Source organism: Ipomoea nil, unplaced genomic scaffold (assembly GCF_001879475.1).
Source record: "Ipomoea nil cultivar Tokyo-kokei standard unplaced genomic scaffold, Asagao_1.1 scaffold0302, whole genome shotgun sequence".
Taxonomy (NCBI): domain Eukaryota; kingdom Viridiplantae; phylum Streptophyta; class Magnoliopsida; order Solanales; family Convolvulaceae; genus Ipomoea; species Ipomoea nil.
This window is the reverse complement of record NW_017616730.1, coordinates 336,202-357,297: the sequence shown is the minus strand read 5'-3', so window position 1 is coordinate 357,297 and position 21,096 is coordinate 336,202. Positions and strand designations below refer to the sequence as shown.

The window sequence follows — 21,096 nt, the reverse complement described above, 5'->3', positions numbered from 1 at the left end:
AGGTTGCCTCCTAACTAGCATTTTCTATCATTCTCTTTCACTTTCTTTTTGAATAAATTCTGGTAGTGGCTAACAACTTTCCCTTATATGCTCTGCGCCTCGTTCTCCGCCGTTTCTAGCATTATTTTTTTAGTTTTAGAAGATCGAGCTGGGCATGGAGGAATACAGGCCGAGTTTCCGGAGCAGCGCCGGCGATTTCAGACTGGAAGTCGTGAGCGGGAGGAGCTTCGGCAGCGTTAATCAGGTGTACGGAGCGAATCGGATCCGTTCTCCGGATCTGGCGCCGGTTCCGCCGCGGCGGAGTGTGGTGACGGCGACATCGATGCCCTGGAGTTTCAACGATCCGGAGATGAAGAGACGGAAGCGGATAGCCAAGTACAAGGTGTACACGATTGAAGGGCGGATGAAGGCTTCTATCAGGAACGGGCTAAGGTGGATTAAGAACAAATGCTCCGAAATCATCCATGGCTACTAGCTACCTACCCTACACTACTCCCACTTCAAATCTTATCATCATTGTTCATTTGTTGTTGTTATAATCACATGCAGTAGATAGGTAGTACCTGTTCCTTCCATAAATTGCTTTTCTGATTGCCTTTTGCTATAAAATGGCTGATTCACATGTTCAGATGACTTCGATCCGATCAATTCATTATAATATCTTGTTCGTTTGTTTCATTATATTGTGGCAATTCAAACAACCAGTTACAAATCAAATCATACATGATGAGTACAGTTTGGGAAGAACAAACTACTACAAGGAAACAACTCCATTGTGGAGAAAATTGACGTATAGTACCTCCTCCTGGTTAAACTAAACAGATGGAGAGTATCAAAAACCGATTATGATGCATGTTTTGGGCTGTGGCTAATGATTCAAAATTCTTGAATTGCTTGAAGCTTCATTTGTTTGTAGAATTGAGTAATGAATTCTTCAGCTTTGACGTCGATCATCTCATCGCCTCCGATGGCGTCAAAAACCTCGTCGGGATCATCAGATCCGGTGTCCAGTGCCTGGAGATTGGGTGCGGAGGCGTACTGGCTCATGCCGCTGCGGGAGGAGACGGAGGAAACCGAGGGAGAGACAGGGACCGTCCCATACAACGTTAGATTCTCGAAGGAAGACGACGGCGACCTCGGAACCGAGGGCGAGGGAGAGGGAGATTTGTCTTGCAGTGTTAATGGCCGCATTGACTCCACCACCCTCTTCCAATCGTTGCTCTTCTTCTTCGGTTTCTTATTCTCCTCCTTCTCGCTGGGTTTATCGTGGAAAATGTTGAGCGCAGCTTTGAGGAGACTGAACGACCTAGTGCGTTTCTTCTTCGTCAACCCCTTGTCGTGAAGGGGCGTGGGAGGGGCGGAATGAGTTTTGTATTCCACCATTGCGTCCGCGGTTGAAAACACGTTATCTTCTTCCTTCATATGCTTGGTTTTGGGGATCGAATTTGGTTTTGTTCCGTTGAATTATGTCTCAAATCCCCCGCAGCTTGCAGGGCGATTTGAGGAACAGCGGCTTGAATCGGGGAAAATTGCATGACTTGTCGCTGTATTTATACGTACGCCTAGGCCTAGGAAACCAATGCACACAACCTTTGCATATACCAGACCCTTTTGACCGGTCAACTTCGTAAATCTATCACCACCTTTCGTTTCATTCGGTTGTTAATACTATTTGGGTGTTTAGGAATTGATGAATAGTTGATTGGGTTACTGAATTTGACTAGTTTATAAAATTAGATAAAAAATAGTTTATAAATTAGTTGTTGGTTGTTAGTTTATTATATACCAAATGACTTTCTTAAAAAATTGATGAAAAAGCTACTTTGAGTAGTTTTTTTAATTTTAACATTTTGAAGCAATAAGTTGTTACGAAAAGTTAATTAATCAAACACTCATATTGCTTGTTTAACCAAATTAAACAATTAATAATGATTAAATAAGTCAAAATTGTTTAATTATTTTTACCAAAGCCTTTCTCCCAACACTGAGCTTTAATTCGACTCAATATTATACTCCATATACTACCGGAGTGGCCATGTTGTTTTTGAGTATATTGTGGGGGACATTAGAAAGTATTTGAAATGATCGAAAATCCATTTTAAATACAAAGATGGAATATTTATATAATATAAAGGGAATTTAATCCATGCAAGATACATGTACATGACAACTAATAGATTGAAACTGATGTTAAAATGAAACGTACTTTTGGAGGACCTGAATCTAGATAATTTTAACATTTGACTGCGATGATTTACCTTGTGATATACCGACATTGATTGAATGGCTCAAATGCATTGAATGATTACATCAAACCATAACACTCTCCAAAAAAAAAAAAAAGATCAAACCATAATGACCCAATAGGTAACAAATTCAAAGATGTTGAAAGGCCCAACCCAAAATAAGGTGGGCTGAATCATGCTGGACTTAAATGTCGGAGGAGTTCCCGGCGAGTTGCTTTCGTGCTTTTCGTGGTGGATGAGTGGATGAGGATCCAACTTTTTCTTAGCAGATTCGATTTACGACAAGACGGTTTAGCTTTAAACACTTTGCATCGCTTTCTTCAGCGAATTACGGTATTGTCGAGCTTGAAAATGAATTGACGGAGTTGCTCAATGGGTTCGGAAACCAACTTCTCGCCGGCGTCGTCTTCATCGGCGGCAGCGTCCACGTCATCTACGCCCAGCGCCAAGCGAAGTAGAGACCCCGAAGATGAGGTTTATATTGACAATCTCCACTCTCACAAGCGTTATCTTAGTGAGGTACCTTCTCCTTTTTCTCCCTCTCTAACCTATTTTCATCTTACATTTATATTTTCTGCTTTTGCTGATATTTCATTTTCTTTTCTGTGATTATGAAAGCTCAAATAAGCCTTTCTGTTTTTAGCTAAGAAACTAGAATTGCATTCATGATTCGATCATAAGCTGCTTAGTGATTTTTAGTGTTACAGAAACGCTGGAATTCATATATTGCTATGCTAAAAGTGACAAGAATACTTATCCCTTCGTCAGCTTTCTGATACAAGTCCAATTTTCTGCAAGATTACAGCCCTAATATTAGATAAGTATATACCAATGGAAAGATGTTGTAATGACCCAATCTAGATAGATAACTTCCTACAAGATTCTTTCTATAGAACGGAAACATTTCTAGGAATCTTATCGTATAAACCTTCAAACTTAGTCTTTAGCTATACCAAGGAGCAGCTGCTGAGAATTTTCTGTCAACTATATAATGATGCCAGTCATTGCAAAATTACGCAGGGAGAAGAATTAGAAGGAAAAGAATGAGTACGTTACAAACTATATTAATTTCTCAGAAGACAAAAGGGAGAGGTTGAGTGGAAACACCGAGTGGTATTAAAGATGGAGGGAAAATGTGACCCGTGCATCAAGCTGGTTATATTCAGCATGTTCATGTAGTGTGTTATGCTGCCCTATATTCTATTGAGCGGCCAATGGAGATGTTCTAATCCTTAATCTTGCTTGACGAATTGCAATTTGATTATTGTTCTATTTTTCTTTTTGTTCGTGTCAATTGGATTTTTCTTATTCTAGTAGCTTTTTCGGATCAAATCACTGACCACTGATCAAGGAGGTAATATAGTAGCATGTCGATACAAAAAGTTCAGGGAGAGGGTAAATTATCCCTAAGCAGATAGTAGAATTTACTCTTTTTTCTTTTTGCAGATAATGGCTTCAAGTTTAAACGGGCTGTCTGTTGGAGATAACTTAACTGATAGTCTTGTTGATTCTCCAAGGTCTGAAAGCATGTGCTATATTAGGTAATCTATTTTGGACTAACAGCTAAATGTTTGTGTTCACTTTGCCCTGTGTAACTATTTTATTGTATGCATTAAACAGCAGCAAGATCAGAGGTACTGTGAGTGCATAGCCACCAGTATTTTGTCACTTTTTTAGAATTTTAGCTTGTTCGTTATTTTAGGTTAAGTGTTTTTTTTTTTACTGAGCCACAGGTTTCGTTAACCTGCAGATGGGAGCAGCTCAGAAGTTACGTATTTGGTTTTAATCATCTGTTTTTTGGACCCTGTCTATTACTGCTGAATGAAATATTGCATTGTGTTGGATTACCTGAGCAGTAACTCTTATAATGTTTTTTATTATAAATGATTGTTGATTAAGTGAAACCTCTTTGTTTGATGACAAGCATCTCCTTTTGTATTACCTATGTGATTCCAGGGATGATATCTCTCTACAATATTCACCGATGTCAGAAGATTTGGATGACTTGCCAAGCTATGATGTTTCCATGCATGTTTGTTCGTCTCAGCCCGAGAGCACTCCAACCAGCCCTGTGTCTCCTTACAGGCACCAGAGAACTTTGAGTGGGCTCTCATCAGTCCCCCAAACCACTTCAAGCCCAGCGCTTACCTGCAACTTAACTCCTGTCACATCTCAGGCTCGTCAACGAGGCTCAGATTCTGAGGGTCGGTTCCCATCATCACCCAGTGACATATGCCATTCAGCCGACTTGAGGAGGGCAGCGCTTTTGCGGTCTGTGAGATCCGTGCAGCAGATGAAAACCCAACCTCATGTACCAACACCGTTTGATTTGTCACTTAGTCAAGGCCATGATCACGAGCACGGCTTGGAAACTGAAGATCGTCCTTGTTTGTACATGAAATCCTTAATTGATGAGAGCGATTATCAGATTGCAGAGTGCTCCTCGTTCAGAGCATCAGAATCTGAAAATCGGGATAAACGTTCCAGGTTGTTGAATATGCACGTGAAAGGCGATAAATCTCCCTGATTAACAGTTTGTGTTTGTAAAATTTAATTTACTGGGTCTAATTGATCAGTTCTTCTTAGTCATTTGTTACCATGATTTGTGGCATGGCAATTAAAAAGTAAAATCATATACGCTGAAAGATGTTCCTAAACTGACAATTCATCTTTGCAAAATATTAAATAGTTCATGTGGTCATGACACCATTCAAGTTGTGCTAGTTCCATAAACACAAGAACCCATGTTGGTCTTTATCAATTACCCTGCAAATCTGCAATGCTTTATATCAAAATCATGAACCACCAACTTTTGCCCTTGAAGGAGGTGGAAGGAAGTTTGTGAGTGGATGTAACAAACGTTAATCGCTCATAGTTGGCAAACATTGAAGGTGCATTATCCCGTGATGCAGCATCTCTAAATCCTCCAAGTAAATCCGCTTCAAGTCCATTTGCCTTCTGAGTTCATCAATGCTAGTGCTAAATTGTAGACCTCTCTCCTGCAAAGCAATCTCTTTTATGGACTTGGACGCAGTAGAGTTGCTTGAAAGTAAAGATGCCGATAAGTGGCTGTTGCCAATAGTTGTATCATTCAACCTAAAATCAGGGGAAAATGTAAGTACAATCTTGAATAATAGCCAAATGAAAAGAAAATGAAGATGGCAAGGTTATAAGATAACACCAAACAGAGAAGTATTGCACTTACTTCTCGAGTATTCTTTGAGAGTCGGATTCACTTGCCACAGTAAAGAATGCATCTATAGCATCGTTGCCTACCCATTCCAATCCATCTAAATTGCCAAGCGTTTTGCAGAGTGAATGTATGTCATGAATGGATGCATGGTCATCGATGCCTTGGATTCTAATTGTGTCAGTTGAACTACTTGCATTGGAAGCATCCACAGGCTCAGCTATGCTTTGACAGGATTTCTCGCGACTTGAGACAGTTCCCTTTTTGTGGTTCTTGTCTTCATTTTTGGATGACATTTTTCTTGCAGATTTATTTTTCCACTGCCACAAAAGAGCTTGACTTTACTTTCTAACCATATAACAATAAAATGAGACACATGGCACCCACAATATTACAGAGTCATTCAATTATAGAAATAACCTTAATAGCCATAAGCCCATAGCAAACCATTAGTCAATGTGACTTACTATGAAATGTTCGGGTTTCTCTGTTGCCAATTTCAGTTGTGAAACGGCTCTTTCAGTCACCGGAGGACCCAATTCTGCAAAGCTGTCATCTTCCATCGAGGAGCTGTGTATCGAGCCATTTGAGCTCCCATGTTGTATACTGGTCAATCTTAAGACACAAGCAATATAATCAAATCAAATATGACACATACAAATCATCGCATATGAGAAAAACTCATTACTAAATCTGAGGACAGTAGACATGGATGATCTCTGAGGACAGTAGACAATCCGGGAATACTAAATTAGTTGTTTAATCTTCTTTTTTTTTTTTTTTTTTTGTCAATAACAAATTGATAAAATGTTCTACTTTCTATGGTATGATCAATCTCTCTGCCCCTTCTCCATCAAACTTTCGGTTACTAGTTCTTCATTGGTACTGGAAGAGTTATCAGGAACAATGCACAACAAAACAACTTGTGCCTTACCAAATATAACCTTCAAAATTTCCAGGCACAAAAGAGCAAACAACAAGCAATTTGCAGATAATCCAAGAGAATCTTACCCAAAGTTAAACGCTTTCCATGTTCTGCAAATGTTATTTGAACGAGCACCTGCGATACAGAACGATAAACCTTTTAGAGAAGGAAGCGAATTTCGGAAGGACTAGGGTTTAAGAAGCGTGTTGAGAAACAGCGATGAACCAACCAGGCAGGAATGATATTGAAGCTGCAAGTCTCGACTTCATTTAGCTATGGCGGGAGCTAAGGGACGAGTGAATCGGCAGTAGTAAATACCTGAGAATTGAACGACCCGACCCGAATCGAGTCCGGGATACGACATGGGTGGGTTGATATACCCTCTTCTATCACTTTCAGAGTTCCAAGACAGGCTGGACTTTTTTCTAATAATTCTGCAAACACCATTTACTCAACTTTAAATGCCATCCCAAAATGCAGCTTATTCTAGCTTACCAACTACTCTTACTGAAAAATAAAAGCTTTCCATTACTTAAGATAGAGAAACATAATTAATGCTTCTTATTACTGAAAGCATCCTTATTAGCTGAGAATTTTATGAAATTTTTGTCATACCAACGTAAAAGAGAGGGGAGGAGCAAAGCAAAGAAAAATAAAACTTGACAATCAAAAGTTAAAAATAAAAAATAGCATATTTACGGGCCTAGCTGATGCGTCACTGCACGAACTAGCTAAGCGCAACAGTTTCCAGTATAATTTTTGACGAATAGTAATTATTCGGACAAATTTCCTTGCTACCACAAGTTGAGCTAGTCATTCAAAATATTGGTTCATGTGCTTGATGTACTATGCACATTATTTAAGTAAATAAGTAACTGAACTAGTTGAATTACTATATAATATAATCACTCTTTATAAAATAGGGTACGAAGTATAATTTTATAACTCATAACTAATTTGATGGTTTTTTTTTTTTTTAATATATAAACCTCAAACCATGTGTTTAACACATTGATAATTAAAATGGTGAGATAGTACCAATAATTAATTGTGTATGTTAAGCAATATTCACGTATATTGATAAAATATAAACCTAATATCTCGTATATCAAACACTTGCGTAATTATTTAATGCTATGTGTTCAAGTACTTTAATTACAAGATTACACTTTATTTGATTTATATAAAATTCAGTAATCATTATTTGCATATGTATTTTGAATAAAGCTTATTTTATAATTATAGTCAGTAAAGAATCACAAACGAAATAAATCATATTAATATACAATTTCAATAGATAATTTTTATGGAGAGTCAAACATAAAGGATCCTTATTATAAAAGCTTCTGACCTGACTTGGTATTGGATCTAACGAAGTGTCTCCCATTAAAATTTTGGGGGAAAAAGAAAAAAAAAAAAAAGAAGTTTGGAGTGTAGGATTTTCCGGATTGCGAGGAGGAACAGAAAAAGTGGAAACTCATGAGTCATGAGCGTAAAAATATGGGAGAGAAAGTGTGTGAAAGGTTGGTAAACCGTTTCCGTTTAGTTATAAACGCAGAAGCAACCGAACTTGTGTTTGTGTGTCGTTATAACAGAAGCTTTCGTTCTTTCTTTCATCCTCTCTTGTGATCCTTCTACAAAGTCAATCGATAGTACTAAGGAATTCAAACATTGGTGTACAACCTAAGAGCTCCGCGTTCTACACAAGTACACAGCCCACTCTGGCCGGGCTCGGTCTGGGTCCCCACCACCCTCCAACGCCAACCAGATGGACACTCTTTGTTTGAAGGCAGGGGTGGGCGGCGGCGGCGGCGGCGCTGCGTTGGATGTCCGTGCCACCCTTCCCTCGCACGTTAATGCTTCATCCGTTGGGCGGTCTTGTGCGGTGGTTTCAGTGGAGAAGCCGTCACTGTCGATCCCGCAGAGGATTTCCCCTCGGCGGTTGTCTTTCCGTACATATCGGTGGCCCGGTGGTAGAAGGCGGTGCGTTGTCATGGCCGGCGACGACGTCGTTTTGATCGACGAAAACGTGAAACGGAGGGCGGCGGAACAGAAAGATAGTTGGGTTATGAAGATACTCCGCGTGCGATCTCTGCGCAATGGAGGCCATAAAAGCTGTGGACTTGGGAACTCCGAGGCTGCGAAAATTGAAGGCCGAATTAGTGATGCCGGTGAAGAGTCCGATGTATGTGCCGTTGATGACGACGACGACAAAATAGAGTTCGACAGGGATTCATTCTCGAAGCTGCTATGCCGTGTTTCATTAAAAGAAGCTAAATTGTATGCGCGATTGTCTTATTTGGGAAATTTAGCCTATTCCATACCCCAAATCAAGGTAATGCATTTCTCCCCATTCTGGGAATTTGCGTTTTCATCTGCTAAATCGATATGCATAAGTAATTCTTTGATTCACTGCTAAAGTTAACACCTTTACATTCTTTTTAATTTATGTCTCGTGTCATGTTAGAGAAGAACATTTTATTTTATTTTATCAGTCCATTTCAATATACTTAGCAATCACATGAATAGAGTTCCTGAACACTTGTTATGATGGTGGGTACAGCCAAGAAATCTTTTAAGATTTCATGGATTGCGGTTTGTGACTTCATCTTTAGAGAAGAAAAAACAGGCCTTGAAAGCTGAGAAAGAAATATTGGCTCAAGGGCAAATGAAAAAAGGGAATGAAGTTGCTGATGAAGCTAAGGAAGGAGATATGAATGCAGCAGGGAATGTGAAAGAACTTGAGGGGGATAGGACAAATGGGATTGGTATAAGTGCATCTGTTGCTTACAAGATAGCGGCTTCTGCAGCTTCGTATTTGCTTTCTCATACAAAGACCATTCTACCGTTTAGTTCTCGTCTGGTAGCGGTGAATGGTACACCGAGGAGAAGAAGGATTGGAAGGGATGACAATGGAGATTTGAGGAATGGGGAAGTTGCTTCGCTAATGGCCACCACTGACTCAGTGACGGCAGTAGTTGCTGCAAAGGAAGAAGTAAAGCAGGCCGTTGCAGATGATCTGAACTCAACACGGTTGTCGCCATGTGAATGGTTTGTTTGTGATGATGATCAAAGCGCGACGAGATTCTTTATCATTCAGGGATCGGAGTCATTAGCATCTTGGCAAGCTAATCTTCTTTTCGAACCAACTCAGTTTGAGGTAGTAGTTATTCCCAGTCTGTTCTTATGGCTCTTGAGAGCTCGATCTCGAAATTCTCCAACTCCACTTTAATGCATCTATGTTTTTAGGGTATGGATGTGCTTGTGCACAGAGGTATATATGAGGCTGCCAAAGGCATGTATGAGCAGATGTTGCCAGAAGTTTTAGGGCACCTTAAATCCTACGGTGATCGTGCCTTGTTTCGTTTCACTGGACATTCCCTCGGAGGAAGCTTATCTTTACTTGTAAACCTCATGTTACTAACAAGAGGAGAAGCTCCGCCTTCTTCTTTACTCCCCGTCATAACTTTTGGTTCACCCACAATTATGTGTGGAGGAGACCGCCTCCTCCAGAAGCTTGGATTGCCTCGAAGCCATGTCCAGTCAATCACATTGCACCGAGATATTGTACCCCGAGCCTTCTCTTGCACTTATCCCAATCACGTGGCAGAATTTCTCAAAGCCGTGAATGGAAGCTTCCGTAACCATCCATGTCTAAATAACCAGGTAGAAATGTTTTTTTTTTTTTTTTTTGTTCTTGTCTGTTGAGCATATAGCCATTAATGTGCAATCCAACTATTAGCTTAGGCTTTTAGTTGAGATGGAGCACATGCTTCAATTTGGTATCAGAACCAGACCAAAGGTCATGGGTGAGCATATAGCCATTAATGTACAATCCAACTATTAGCTTAGGCTTTTAGTTGAGATGGAGCACATGCTTCAATTTGGTATCAGAACCAGACCAAAGGTCATGGGTGAGCATATAGCCATTAATGTACAATCCAACTATTAGCTTAGGCTTTTAGTTGAGATGGAGCACATGCTTCAATTTTGTCTATGTTTTTGTCAGTCATTTTTGTTTAGACTAATGTGATTTATTATTTTGTTGTCCCCAAAAGAAGCTGTTATATGCTCATATGGGAGACCTCGTGATTCTGCAGCCGCATGAAAAGTTTTCTCCAAGCCATCACTTGCTTCCCCCCGGGGCTGGACTGTATTTATTAAGTCGTCCCCCCGTGACAGATGACGATGATGCAGAGAAACGAATCCTAGCTGCAAAGACCGCGTTCCTAAACTCCCCACATCCTCTCGAGATCCTGAGCGACCGCTCAGCATATGGCTCGGGAGGAACCATACAAAGAGACCACGACATGAAATCATACTTGAAATCTGTCCGACACATCATTCATGTAGAGCTCAGCCGCATCAGAAAATCAAAGAGGGAATCATGGTGGCCGCTGATCGTGATTCCTGGAGTTAAAGCTGCTGACATTTTCGTTGGGAGATTGGTACGCCCCACTGGCCAAGGCCAATTCACTTTCGCTGGAATGTTTCACAGCGGGAAAGAATCTCTGAAGCGATTTACAGTAGTTGCAGCCCAGCACATGCATTTGTTTCTCATGTTCTTGCTCCCTGCACCCCTGTTGATGCTCAGAGCATTCAATGTTATTATCTTTCGTTGATTTTAGCACACAAGCATATATGCTGCTGTGATCGATCTAGAAATGGTTAGATGATTCTTTATTCATTTGATTGATTGCACAGGAATCTTATGTCCCCCTGGTGTTTAGAATTGCCAGATAATTATAGATTTAGACAATAGATCAAAGATTAGATTAAAGGGGAAAAAAAACAGAACATTGTAATTGCCAAGTGCCAAAATTGGGCAGGGAACTGCCTAAATCTCACATGCATGCATTGATGCATACCTATATATTGAAACCAAGTTGTCCTCGTGGGAGCTCTACTCTTATTGGTCTTTTTATTGATTTAAGCTAATTAACTATGAACACAGATATATTCGTAAATTTGAACTAATCAACTATGAACAGAGTCATATATGTAAATGAAAGAAACTTATAAATGTAAAAAAAAATGTGGAATTAGTTTCAAGGAACTACAATTACTGTGTCCTAAAAATATAGTTATAGTTAAATATTTTGAAGTTTTGAAACTTGAAAGTATGTTACGTAGAGGCGGATTATTAATGTCAATAATGTGTGTTATAACGACGTGACGTACCGTTTCCTGGCTTACGCTAAGCTAAGGTTCCGTTGGCGTTGGTGCTAACGGCCAAATGGATGATCCTTGCACGCAATCCACGATAGCTCCGTCGTTTACAATTAGTTATTTTGCTTTTTTGCTTCGGTAGTCCACGAAACCAATATAAGCCATTACATCAAATTTCTCATTCATGCCGTACAAGACATTTCATGATTCCACGTGTCTAACAACTGGATAATCCTCGTAAAATCCGTCTTACATTTGCATTCAACCATAACATGAGTCATACAATCCAATTGTTATGCCATGGGCCCGATCCACCTTGTAAGGTGGACTCAAGTCCAAAACAACATAGCTTTGCGCATCTAGAATAACTGCTATTAGTGTTACCGTTTTCTCGCGGCGCAGCCATGTTTTTTTGTGTGTGTGTGTGAATATAGAGTTCAAAAATTGTGAATATAGATTTAAAAATTGTGTTATACTGTTGATATAATTGTAAATATAGAGTTCTGTAATTTTGTATATTGAGATCTAAAATTGTGAATATAAAATTCTACAAGTGTGAGTATAGAGTTCTACAAATGTGAATATTAAGTTCTGTAATTTTATTTATTGAGATCTAAAATTGTGAATATTCAATTCAAAAGTTGTGAATATAAAGAAACGAATTCTAAAGATAAATGGCAAGGAAGGAAACATTTTTTAAAAAAAATTCAGACGGCATTGTTTTGAAACAAAACGAGACGATTTTAGACCCGGGTCCACAACATAATTTGCCCATACAATCATATTGGGCCTCGTTCCGGCATTTTTATTTGAGGGCCCAATAGGACCGACCACAAAGGGTCCAAGTGTGGAGTCTGGATTCTGGACACGTGTATCCAAAAAATAATTCTCCCGCCACTACGCAGTACGCACAAAAATCAAAACGAAAAAACCACGAAAAATCCCTCCATTTTTCCCTCATTTATTTTGTTAATTTCGGATTTGCCCCTCTCTTCTCTCCGGCTTCCTCCAGAAGTTTTGCAGCAGTCTGAGAAACTCCTCCAATTAGCGCCAGCTTTTGACCTTTTTTTTGCTCCAATTTTCTGTCTTTTTTCAATCAATTATTTGCGTTGCTTGGTTTCAGCTTTTTCGGTGTATCTTCTTTCTCAATTTTCTCTTTATCTTTCACTATTAGTATTTGCCACTGATAGTGAGAATCAGATGGCTGAGAGTAGCAAACAGGATATAATGCACGACGACCCCTCCAAAGCTTTTACAGGCGTTCGTTTCGTTCTATTCGGCTTCGACCCCGTTAAGAAAGAACAGGTTTGAGTTCCTTCGTAATATCCCACTTCATATTTCCTGGCTTTGTTGCTAAAGATCTCGATTTTTATCTCTTTTTTTGAATGTTGTCAGGTTCGGTCGAAGCTATTGGATGGGGGTGGAGTGGATGTCAGTCGGTATTGTCCAGATTGCACTCATGTTATTGTTGACAAGATTGTCTATGTGAGTGTATTTTGAATTGGTTAGCCTAATGCTGATTCTTGGTGTGAATTATTCTATACTCTGATTATTGAAATTGGTATTTTGTGGTGTGGGGAAAAGGATGATCCCATGTGTGTTTCTGCTCGAAGGGACGGGAAAACGGTGGTGAATAGCTTGTGGGTTGATCATAGCTCTGAAGTGGGAATGATTGTTGATCCGGCTTCTGTAAGTTTTTATGGCAATATCAGTGTGATTACAAAAGGCTTTTATGTTCGAGTAAATGATGCTGAGTGCTAAACATTGTTGGCTTAATGTTCTAAATTAGCAGTAGATTGCTATCATATTGTGTCAATTCTTGCACATCTTTACTGTCTGAAGGGCATTTCAACTGAAAGGTACTGTTGTTGATGACAGGTTATGTATAGACCTTTGAAGGATTTGAATGGCATTCCAGGTGCCAAGTCGCTGCTTATTTGCCTGACTGGATATCTTCGTCAAGACAGAGATGATATTATGGTTTGTGCATGCTTCCTCGTCAATATTTGACAAAATAACACTTCCTATACATGTGTTTATTGTGATGAAGATAATAAAATAGTGTCTTAATGATCTGTTTTTGTGATCTCACTCTTTGATTGCTTCTTGTTTGCAGACAATGGTAGGGTTGATGGGTGCAAATTTTTCAAAGCCATTGGTAGCAAACAAGGTTACTCATCTTATATGCTACAAGTTTGAGGGTAAGCTTTCCTCTCTCTAATTATTCCCATCAATGTGTGGGATTAATATCAAATCATCTGAAGTGTTAGCTGGTGTTTGAAAACAAAAGATTGCTTATGTTTAAGTACCCAATTCTTGGCAAACCATCATTACACCTACAAAGAATGCAAGCTATGACATGCCCAACTTTTTACCCATCAAACTATGAAAAATTACTTCCCGTTTTCCTTTCCACTTTTCATCATTTCATGCTCCAATAGTATTTCAGCTATGTGATGGTCCTTGCTTTACTTTTTTTTCCCTCCTGAATATTTACTATCATCTCACCAATTCACCATGAGGTATCTTTTGAATCAAATTCCATTTAATAGGGGAGAAATATGAGCTTGCTAAGAGAATGTCGCGGATAAAGATTGTCAATCATCGGTGGTTGGAGGATTGGTGCGTCTCTGTCTCTCTCTCTTTTCCAGAAATCTGCCTGTGCATGCTGATTTATGAACAGCTGTTAGATTTGATGCAAAATAAAAATTTGCCAAATTCTAAGCTTACATCCTATGTCTTTCACTTCGTTTTGCAGTTTAAAGTCTTGGAGTCTACTTCCAGAAACTCGCTATGATCAGAGGTGAGATGTAAATTTTCATTTTCCTTTAAAATTTGACTTAGGATTTCAAAGATACTGTTTATAGGAATAAAGGATCATCTCTTGCTGGTCCTAATGTTTGCATATCGAAGCATGTATCTGCAATTTGGGAATTTTGCCAAAAGTAAAAACTTTTGCGACAAAACACTTGAATGCTTGTTATCCTGCAATATTATTTGTATGTTTTTGTGCTCATGCTTGAAATTGAGTAGGGCAGATAAATGAGCTAACACAGCTTTCTTGTCATTGTCCCTTCTTGTAAGAAAGAAATTTGGGCTTGACATTTTGTAGAGATTATGGCCTCTATGTTGTTTGGACCTCAATAGGATCTATCTTCTCTATGAAAGGCTAGTGAATCACATGCTGACATATTCAACTTTTTGCTGCTCTTCATAGTGGATATGAGTTGGAGATGATGGAAGCTGAGGCTAAGGATTCTGAAGAAGAACGGGAAGACGTTCCTGCAGGAGAGAGAAAACTTGTGACCACACCACAGAATTCAAAAAGTTCTCATCAATCCCTTTTGAAGCAGGAAATTCAAAATTTGACCACTTCAAATATTGCTACCTCTCCACAAAATACAAAATCTCCTTTGCAATCCTCATTAAAGCAGGACCTCTCTAGAGACCTAAATTTAAGTGCATCTAAAGTGCTATCAGATCAGAAGAGCAGCATTAAACCATTGTTATCAGCTGGAAAGGGATCAAAACTTAGTCCTATCTCTGGTTTTGAACAAATTCAGAATAGGCATCCTGAGATGATAGACACTCGTGAAATTACAACTTTTGGTGAGAAACCTGCTGGCTTTCTATTAAATGATAATGTCTTGGCATCTGGCACTACTACCAAGCAATCGCCTCCTGAGGCGTCAAAATCTTGTCCTAAAAGTTACTCGCGAAAGAGCTTAAGGAAATTCAGTCCTGTTACTGAAGTGAAAAGCAACAGAGGAAGTCCTCCCAGTGTCAGTGCTGGAAAACATAATGATGGTCAAAGCCTTACATCATTAAATATTGAACAAGATGGATTAAATACTGCCAGTGCAGATGCTCATAAGGTTGTTGCATCATCTTGTGGAAATGTGCAAAGTTCTATATTACCAGAGAAGAGGATCATGACCACTCCATCTAGTAGCTCGAAAATGCAAAAGATTACTCATACACAAGGAACCGGGGGAGATAGTGCCTTGATTGTAAGTGGAACTGAAGTGTTACCGGCTGTTCCTAGTGGAGATGGTGCACATGAGACAAGTAATCATCCTTCAAGGGATAATGGCTGTTGTCCTGATGCAAAGAACGCTTTAGATCCTACAAATAGTTCTCCTGTTAACATCTGCAAAATTGCAACTCCTGATTCTACTTTACAACAATGCAGTAAGGAAGCACTTGAGACTGGTTTGACTGAAACTATGGGGTTAAGGACCTGCCTGAGCAGCCACAATACACGCTGTAAAGCTATTTCCCCAGGCAGCTCTAAAGATGGCTGTGCTGATGTTGAAGTGCAAGAAAATGAGCTGCAAGGCATCAAGGTAAAATCACCTGGAAGCAGAATGGAGATTGAAAAATTTGATGATTTAGCTGACATGGAATTGCCCAAAGGAGGAAAGTCCAACCCGCAGTCTAAAATGCTTAGGAAGAGATATCTTTCCAAGAAGACAGAAAACTCAAAGCAAACTAGTGGTAAAGGGCGTGCTAGAAATCAGAAGGGTTCTATTTACCTAAACAAAACTACAGTCAATTCAACTGGTGAGGAAGAGATGAAAAGCAATGAAAAATTAAACTCTGAGAAGGTTGATGTTCCTGCAATGGATAATGCAGATAGTAGCAAAGAGACTGGTAAAAGTAGATCTTTAGAATCTGAAGCTGAACAAACTGAACCCCTGTTTGATGAGACCGAAGCTCCAGATGACAAAGAGGACGAGTTCAATGTGGCGGTCCATAGAGACAAATCCAATGACATTGAATTGCAACATTCAGTAGATAATTTTGTGGAAGAGGAAATTAATGTCCACAAGACAGATGAACAAATCACTGAAAACAACTCAGATACTGGTAACCATCCTGCAGGGCATGGTGCTCTGAAAACAATGGTTGATCAGACTGATTCTGTGAAGAATGCTACAGAGGTAAAATTGAAAAAAGATAAAACATCCCCCTTGAGTACTAGTAAGAAAGCCAGTCCAATTGCTAAGAAATCTACAGAGTCTAGAAAAGGTGCTGAAAGAAAGAGAGTCATAAATGGAAAAAGTAAGAAGGGAGTGGGGAAGCAAAAAAGACCGGCATCTAGTACACCTGCAGGAGTAAACCTTGCTGATACAAATAAAGAAAACAGTTACATGGAAGTGGAAAAGGAGAACATACCAGCTGTTAGCAGAGAGCAGCAAAACTTGAATGATGAGAGGCAAGGAGTTGAAAATATGGCTCATAAAAAGCCTTGTAAGTCTAATGAAATAGTGAGCAATGCAAAAGCTACCGGAGGTGGTCTAAATGCAAGCCCTGAGGAAGAGGGAGTTGGAAAAATGACCCTGGGATCATGTAAAAAGCCTTGCAAGTCTAATCTCCAAGTGGAAGCTGTGGCTAGGTGTTTTATATTTTCCGGGCATAGGCTACAGAGGAAGGAGTTCCAGCAGGTCATTAAACGTTTGAGGGGGAAATCTTGCAGAGACTCTCACCAGTGGTCATATCAAGCAACACATTTTGTTGCTCCAGATCCTATTCGCAGGACTGAAAAGTTTTTTGCTGCTGCAGCATCTGGAAGGTATCACCTTATTGACAGTGACAACACGCACTAGTAGTCTTAAATCTATTAAGATATTATCGTCTTATTTCATCATTCCTTGCAGGTGGATCCTGAAGGTGGATTATCTAACTGCTTGCAATGAGGCAGGAAAATTATTGGAAGAGGAACCATACGAATGGCACGGAAAGGGATTGACTGAAGATTTAGCTATCAGCTTAGAAGCCCCAAGGAAATGGCGGCTCCTAAGGCAGAGAACTGGTCATGGTGCATTCTACGGAATGCGGATTATAGTATATGGAGAGTTACTTGTGCCATCATTGGTATGTATTCATTATTTCACCCTCTGCTTCATTTTGTATGCCAGAAAGTTTCTGCTAAATATGTGTATATGCTGAATATATCTGTTTTCCATGAATTAGGATACTTTGAAGCGTGTTGTCAAGGCTGGGGATGGCACTATATTGGCAACTTCTCCGTCCTACACTCGTGTCCTCAAGTCAGATATCGACTTTGCCATTGTGGCTACCGGAATCCCACGCAATGATGCGTGGGTTCAAGAGTTTCTGGAACACAAAATACCCTGCGTTTCAGCTGATTACTTGGTAGAGTATGTTTGCAAGCCTGGTTACTCCCTGGACAAGCACGTTCAGTACAGCACCCATGCTTGGGCAGAGGAGTCTTTAAAGAAACTTGTAACACGCTGTGAAGAGGTTGAAGACCTGACACCATCTGGAGATGATAATAGCAGTGACAACATATTGTGTAAAGTTTGTGGGTCTGATGATGCGACGAGAGAAGCAATGGTGATATGCGGGTGTGGTGTTGGCATTCATATTGGCTGCTGCAATCCTCCGCTGGAAGATGTACCAAACGAAGCCTGGCATTGCCCGGAATGTAAACCCAACCAAAGTGGCTCTAAAAAACCAAAGAGGAAGCGTTGCAAAGTTTGACTCTTACTAGGTGTACATTTTTTGTTTTATTGATTATTATTATGTATCAATAACTTGTAGCCATTAGTATAGTAGGTGACGTCGCTAGTGAAATAATGCGATTTGGTGTGGACTCAACAGCTTGCGTTCTGGGCTGGCGACTCAGCTGCTGGATATCTCCTTTTCCACTTCAATGTTCATCCTGCATGGGTTATCAAGCCTAGTGGGCTAAGCATTCTAGTGTGAGTTATTAAGTGTTGTCTTGTGGGATTAATTAATTTAGTTCAGTTAGTTTGATTGATTACTTAAAAGTTTGGTCGTAGTCGATAAAGGGGTCATGTCTAGTACTTGTTGGGTGTGGGATTGTTAAGTAGATGTCTGTAAAGTTTTTAAGGGCTAAGTCATGTACTTAATTTGTCTTGAATAATGTGATAGTGGTTTATAAGTAAAAAAAAAAAGTTGTGTATTCATAATTAACTATAATTTTTGGTGTGAGTGGTAAATACTTGATTTTGACAGGAGGTTTGATTTTTGAGACTCTTGTGTGTAAAATGTACTGGTACAGAAGCATAATCTAAGTTGAGATATCTAATTTAAAAGATTTGAAGTGTTAAGTGTTGAAATGTAGGAATGTGTGGGTTATGAGTGGAGGTCAAACATGAAAGGACAAGAGGGAAGGTAGTGTGTACATGGAATGGTTTGCTTGACTTTGAATAGTGGTTTGGATTTTGAAATGAAAAAGAATGTTTAAATTAATAAAAATGAGAGAGATTTGGTTGGATTATGAAGCAATCCAGCTCCTTCTGATGATGAGAAAAAAGAAAAGAAAAAAACTAAAGAGCACATGCGGATTCCAATTCCTCACATGCTCCTCCTGACATCATCGTATCTGGCCACGACTTAGCCCTCTTTCCAATGTTCCCAACATTCAAACATCACTCCTTAATTCCCCAATACCCCCCTCCATTTTCTTTTATTATCAATTTCCTTCCATTTACATTTTCAAATTCAAATCTTTTCAATTCGATCTAGCTTCTATATCATAACAATAACAACTTCCTGCTCATCACATATTATATATATATTCTTAATATAAATAGTAAATATGTAGTTTAATTATCAATTGAGATAAAATACATGCGAAAAATCACACATTATCCATTACAAGATCCATCCAAAGTAGGAAATATTACTATTCATTAGAAAAGTTAAGGGGAAAAGAAAAAGTGAGGGATACTCTGCTTCAATAGAACTTCAAAAAAAAAGCCTTTACTTCCACCCCAAGAAAATAAAAAATTCTTTTCAAAGTAATAGTAATAGGTTCTGGTTTGGTTTCCAATGATATATGATCATATATATATATATATGAAATAGGGCTGGCAGGGATAGATTAAAAAAAGGGAAAGAAAGTGGGGATATGATGTTGTAATGGTGAAGGCAACTGCTAAAAGAGAATATTGTTAGAGTTTGTCAGAGTCATCCCATTGAGTTTCGCAAATTGTAAAGAAAAAGGAAAACCTTACTTGCATTCTGTGGGTTTCTATAAGATCGATGCATGCACCCTTCCCTTCCCTTAGCTTATTTCTTTCTTTATTCTTCTCACATGTTTTCCACTTTTCTCCCACTAACGCCACCCCCCACCCCCCTCCCCATTTCTTTTACCATTTTGAATCCCTAACTTAAGAGCACCATATAGTTTTTATCATGTAAAATAGTGAAGAAATAAATTACGAGATATATCTCAACTAGTTTATATGCTCCCAAATACTGATACACTAATATTTACAATAAGGTAACTGTTAACAAAATAAATTTTATAAACTTATTTTAAATTAATTAATCAGTTGAGATATACTTCTATGGTTCATTTAAATAAAAACTCAATTTTATGTACTCGTTATCCTCTTAACCCAAACACTTGTAGTTGTACTTTCCAACTACCTTACTTCACTTTATATGTACAATCTCGACGGACTCTTGTAAAAATAAAAGTTCAGGAAATAATTTTATGGTGAAGTTAGGATGATCTAGGTAGGGAGGAAAATGCTATGTGTATTCTTATCTTTTATTCCTAATTTTTATTATATTTTCACACAAAATCTTGATATAGACACTTGTATTGGGACTCACATGAAAAAAAAATTACTTAGTACATGTAGTAGAACTCAAGCTGGGATTGAATACACTACATTGTTGCTGACCGAAATGGATGAGGAGACATGCAATATAATGGGTCAGTAGAGCTGCCCTATAATCGTGGTTGATAGGGGAGTTAGGGTCTCAACCTTTCATCTTTATGACTATTTACGGTGGTAAGTTAAATATATAATAACAAAGAATCTGATTACTTATCGGTTGAAGAAGAATACTTGAAAAGCACATATAATGCAGAAACATGTTTTGTGCAAAGGTAAAAAAAAAAAAAAAAAAAAAAGATGGTAAAAAAGGTGTTGGGTGCAAAGTCACGAAAAGAATGACTGTACCATAATGATGGGTTGAAGCAGATATTTTTTACCCTGCACTGCCTGCAGGGTTCAATCATTTTTTTTTTCACTTTAATTTCGTATCATTTACATTTGCTCCGTACAAATTAACTTTTCCTCGATCTCCTCCTACTCATCTTTAATAAACTTGATTCCCGCAGTAAAAATTTCTGATCACAGTACTATATTATTCACTATTCATGGGGTGCACGTGACACTCTCCATATTTGCACACTGCTGACACGCATCAAAATATGGTTTGCAATTATAAGGCCATGTTATTGTCCTTTTTAATCATCATTATGCCTTAAGGTAAGGGTGTCATCCATTACGTTTAATTAAACATTAAGGATGTAATTAAGGGTATATATAGATAATGAGATCACAACAGTTCATGCTTATTAGGTAGAAGATCATAATTTTCTCGAGAATATTGAGTTGGAAGGGGGCAATCAAAGCAGGATATGGTGATTAGTAGCACGTATTATTCCTTAATTAATCTAGGATTAATTGCTTGAAATTTCCTATTATTTTATTCAAAGATTCTAGATTAGGGTTTGTAGGTTGGTCCAACTTGCATTGGTGGTCAGAAGCAGA

The 21,096-nt window shown here is 38.8% G+C and overlaps 6 protein-coding genes across 9 annotated transcripts; 4 read left to right on the top strand and 2 right to left on the bottom strand.

The window, feature by feature from the left end:
• Positions 1 to 154: 154 nt before the first annotated feature.
• LOC109158613 lies at positions 155 to 475 on the top strand. Its single transcript, XM_019306499.1, has one exon. The coding sequence runs from the start codon at positions 155 to 157 to the stop codon at positions 473 to 475; it is 321 nt and encodes a 106-aa protein (XP_019162044.1).
• Positions 476 to 876: 401 nt separating this feature from the next.
• LOC109158603 lies at positions 877 to 1,383 on the bottom strand. Its single transcript, XM_019306488.1, has one exon. The coding sequence runs from the start codon at positions 1,381 to 1,383 to the stop codon at positions 877 to 879; it is 507 nt and encodes a 168-aa protein (XP_019162033.1).
• Positions 1,384 to 2,458: 1,075 nt separating this feature from the next.
• Positions 2,459 to 4,903, top strand: LOC109159938 (putative protein TPRXL). Its single transcript, XM_019308053.1, has 3 exons — positions 2,459 to 2,765; positions 3,693 to 3,787; positions 4,203 to 4,903. Exons 1-3 carry the CDS (start codon positions 2,619 to 2,621, stop codon positions 4,771 to 4,773), a joined length of 813 nt encoding a protein of 270 aa, XP_019163598.1. The 5' UTR covers positions 2,459 to 2,618; the 3' UTR covers positions 4,774 to 4,903.
• LOC109159945 lies at positions 4,858 to 6,789 on the bottom strand. The gene is made up of 5 exons (XM_019308058.1): positions 6,591 to 6,789; positions 6,448 to 6,496; positions 5,904 to 6,051; positions 5,452 to 5,756; positions 4,858 to 5,342 (listed from the first exon to the last, which is right to left on the bottom strand). The coding sequence occupies exons 1-5, from the start codon at positions 6,628 to 6,630 to the stop codon at positions 5,108 to 5,110; spliced, it is 777 nt and encodes a 258-aa protein (XP_019163603.1). The 5' UTR covers positions 6,631 to 6,789; the 3' UTR covers positions 4,858 to 5,107.
• A 972-nt stretch (positions 6,790 to 7,761) lies between these two features.
• Positions 7,762 to 11,265, top strand: LOC109159869. Of its 3 annotated transcripts, XM_019307990.1 has the most exons (5): positions 7,763 to 8,696; positions 8,925 to 9,222; positions 9,265 to 9,521; positions 9,611 to 10,027; positions 10,420 to 11,265. In XM_019307990.1, exons 1-5 carry the CDS (start codon positions 8,130 to 8,132, stop codon positions 10,981 to 10,983), a joined length of 2,103 nt encoding a protein of 700 aa, XP_019163535.1. In that variant the 5' UTR covers positions 7,763 to 8,129; the 3' UTR covers positions 10,984 to 11,265. The 3 variants fall into 3 exon arrangements, with proteins under 3 accessions (XP_019163527.1, XP_019163535.1, XP_019163523.1); XM_019307982.1 differs by having other exon boundaries at positions 7,762 to 8,696; positions 8,925 to 9,521; positions 10,423 to 11,265; XM_019307978.1 differs by having other exon boundaries at positions 7,764 to 8,696; positions 8,925 to 9,521.
• Positions 11,266 to 12,535: 1,270 nt separating this feature from the next.
• Positions 12,536 to 18,334, top strand: LOC109159859 (BRCT domain-containing protein At4g02110). 2 transcript variants are annotated; one of them, XM_019307974.1, is made up of 11 exons: positions 12,536 to 12,835; positions 12,926 to 13,015; positions 13,115 to 13,219; positions 13,409 to 13,510; positions 13,647 to 13,731; positions 14,083 to 14,152; positions 14,289 to 14,333; positions 14,748 to 17,105; positions 17,191 to 17,407; positions 17,507 to 18,054; positions 18,096 to 18,334. In XM_019307974.1, the coding sequence occupies exons 1-10, from the start codon at positions 12,731 to 12,733 to the stop codon at positions 18,035 to 18,037; spliced, it is 3,708 nt and encodes a 1,235-aa protein (XP_019163519.1). In that variant the 5' UTR covers positions 12,536 to 12,730; the 3' UTR covers positions 18,038 to 18,054; positions 18,096 to 18,334. The 2 variants fall into 2 exon arrangements, with proteins under 2 accessions (XP_019163519.1, XP_019163515.1); XM_019307970.1 differs by having other exon boundaries at positions 17,507 to 18,334.
• The last annotated feature ends 2,762 nt before the right edge of the window (positions 18,335 to 21,096 follow it).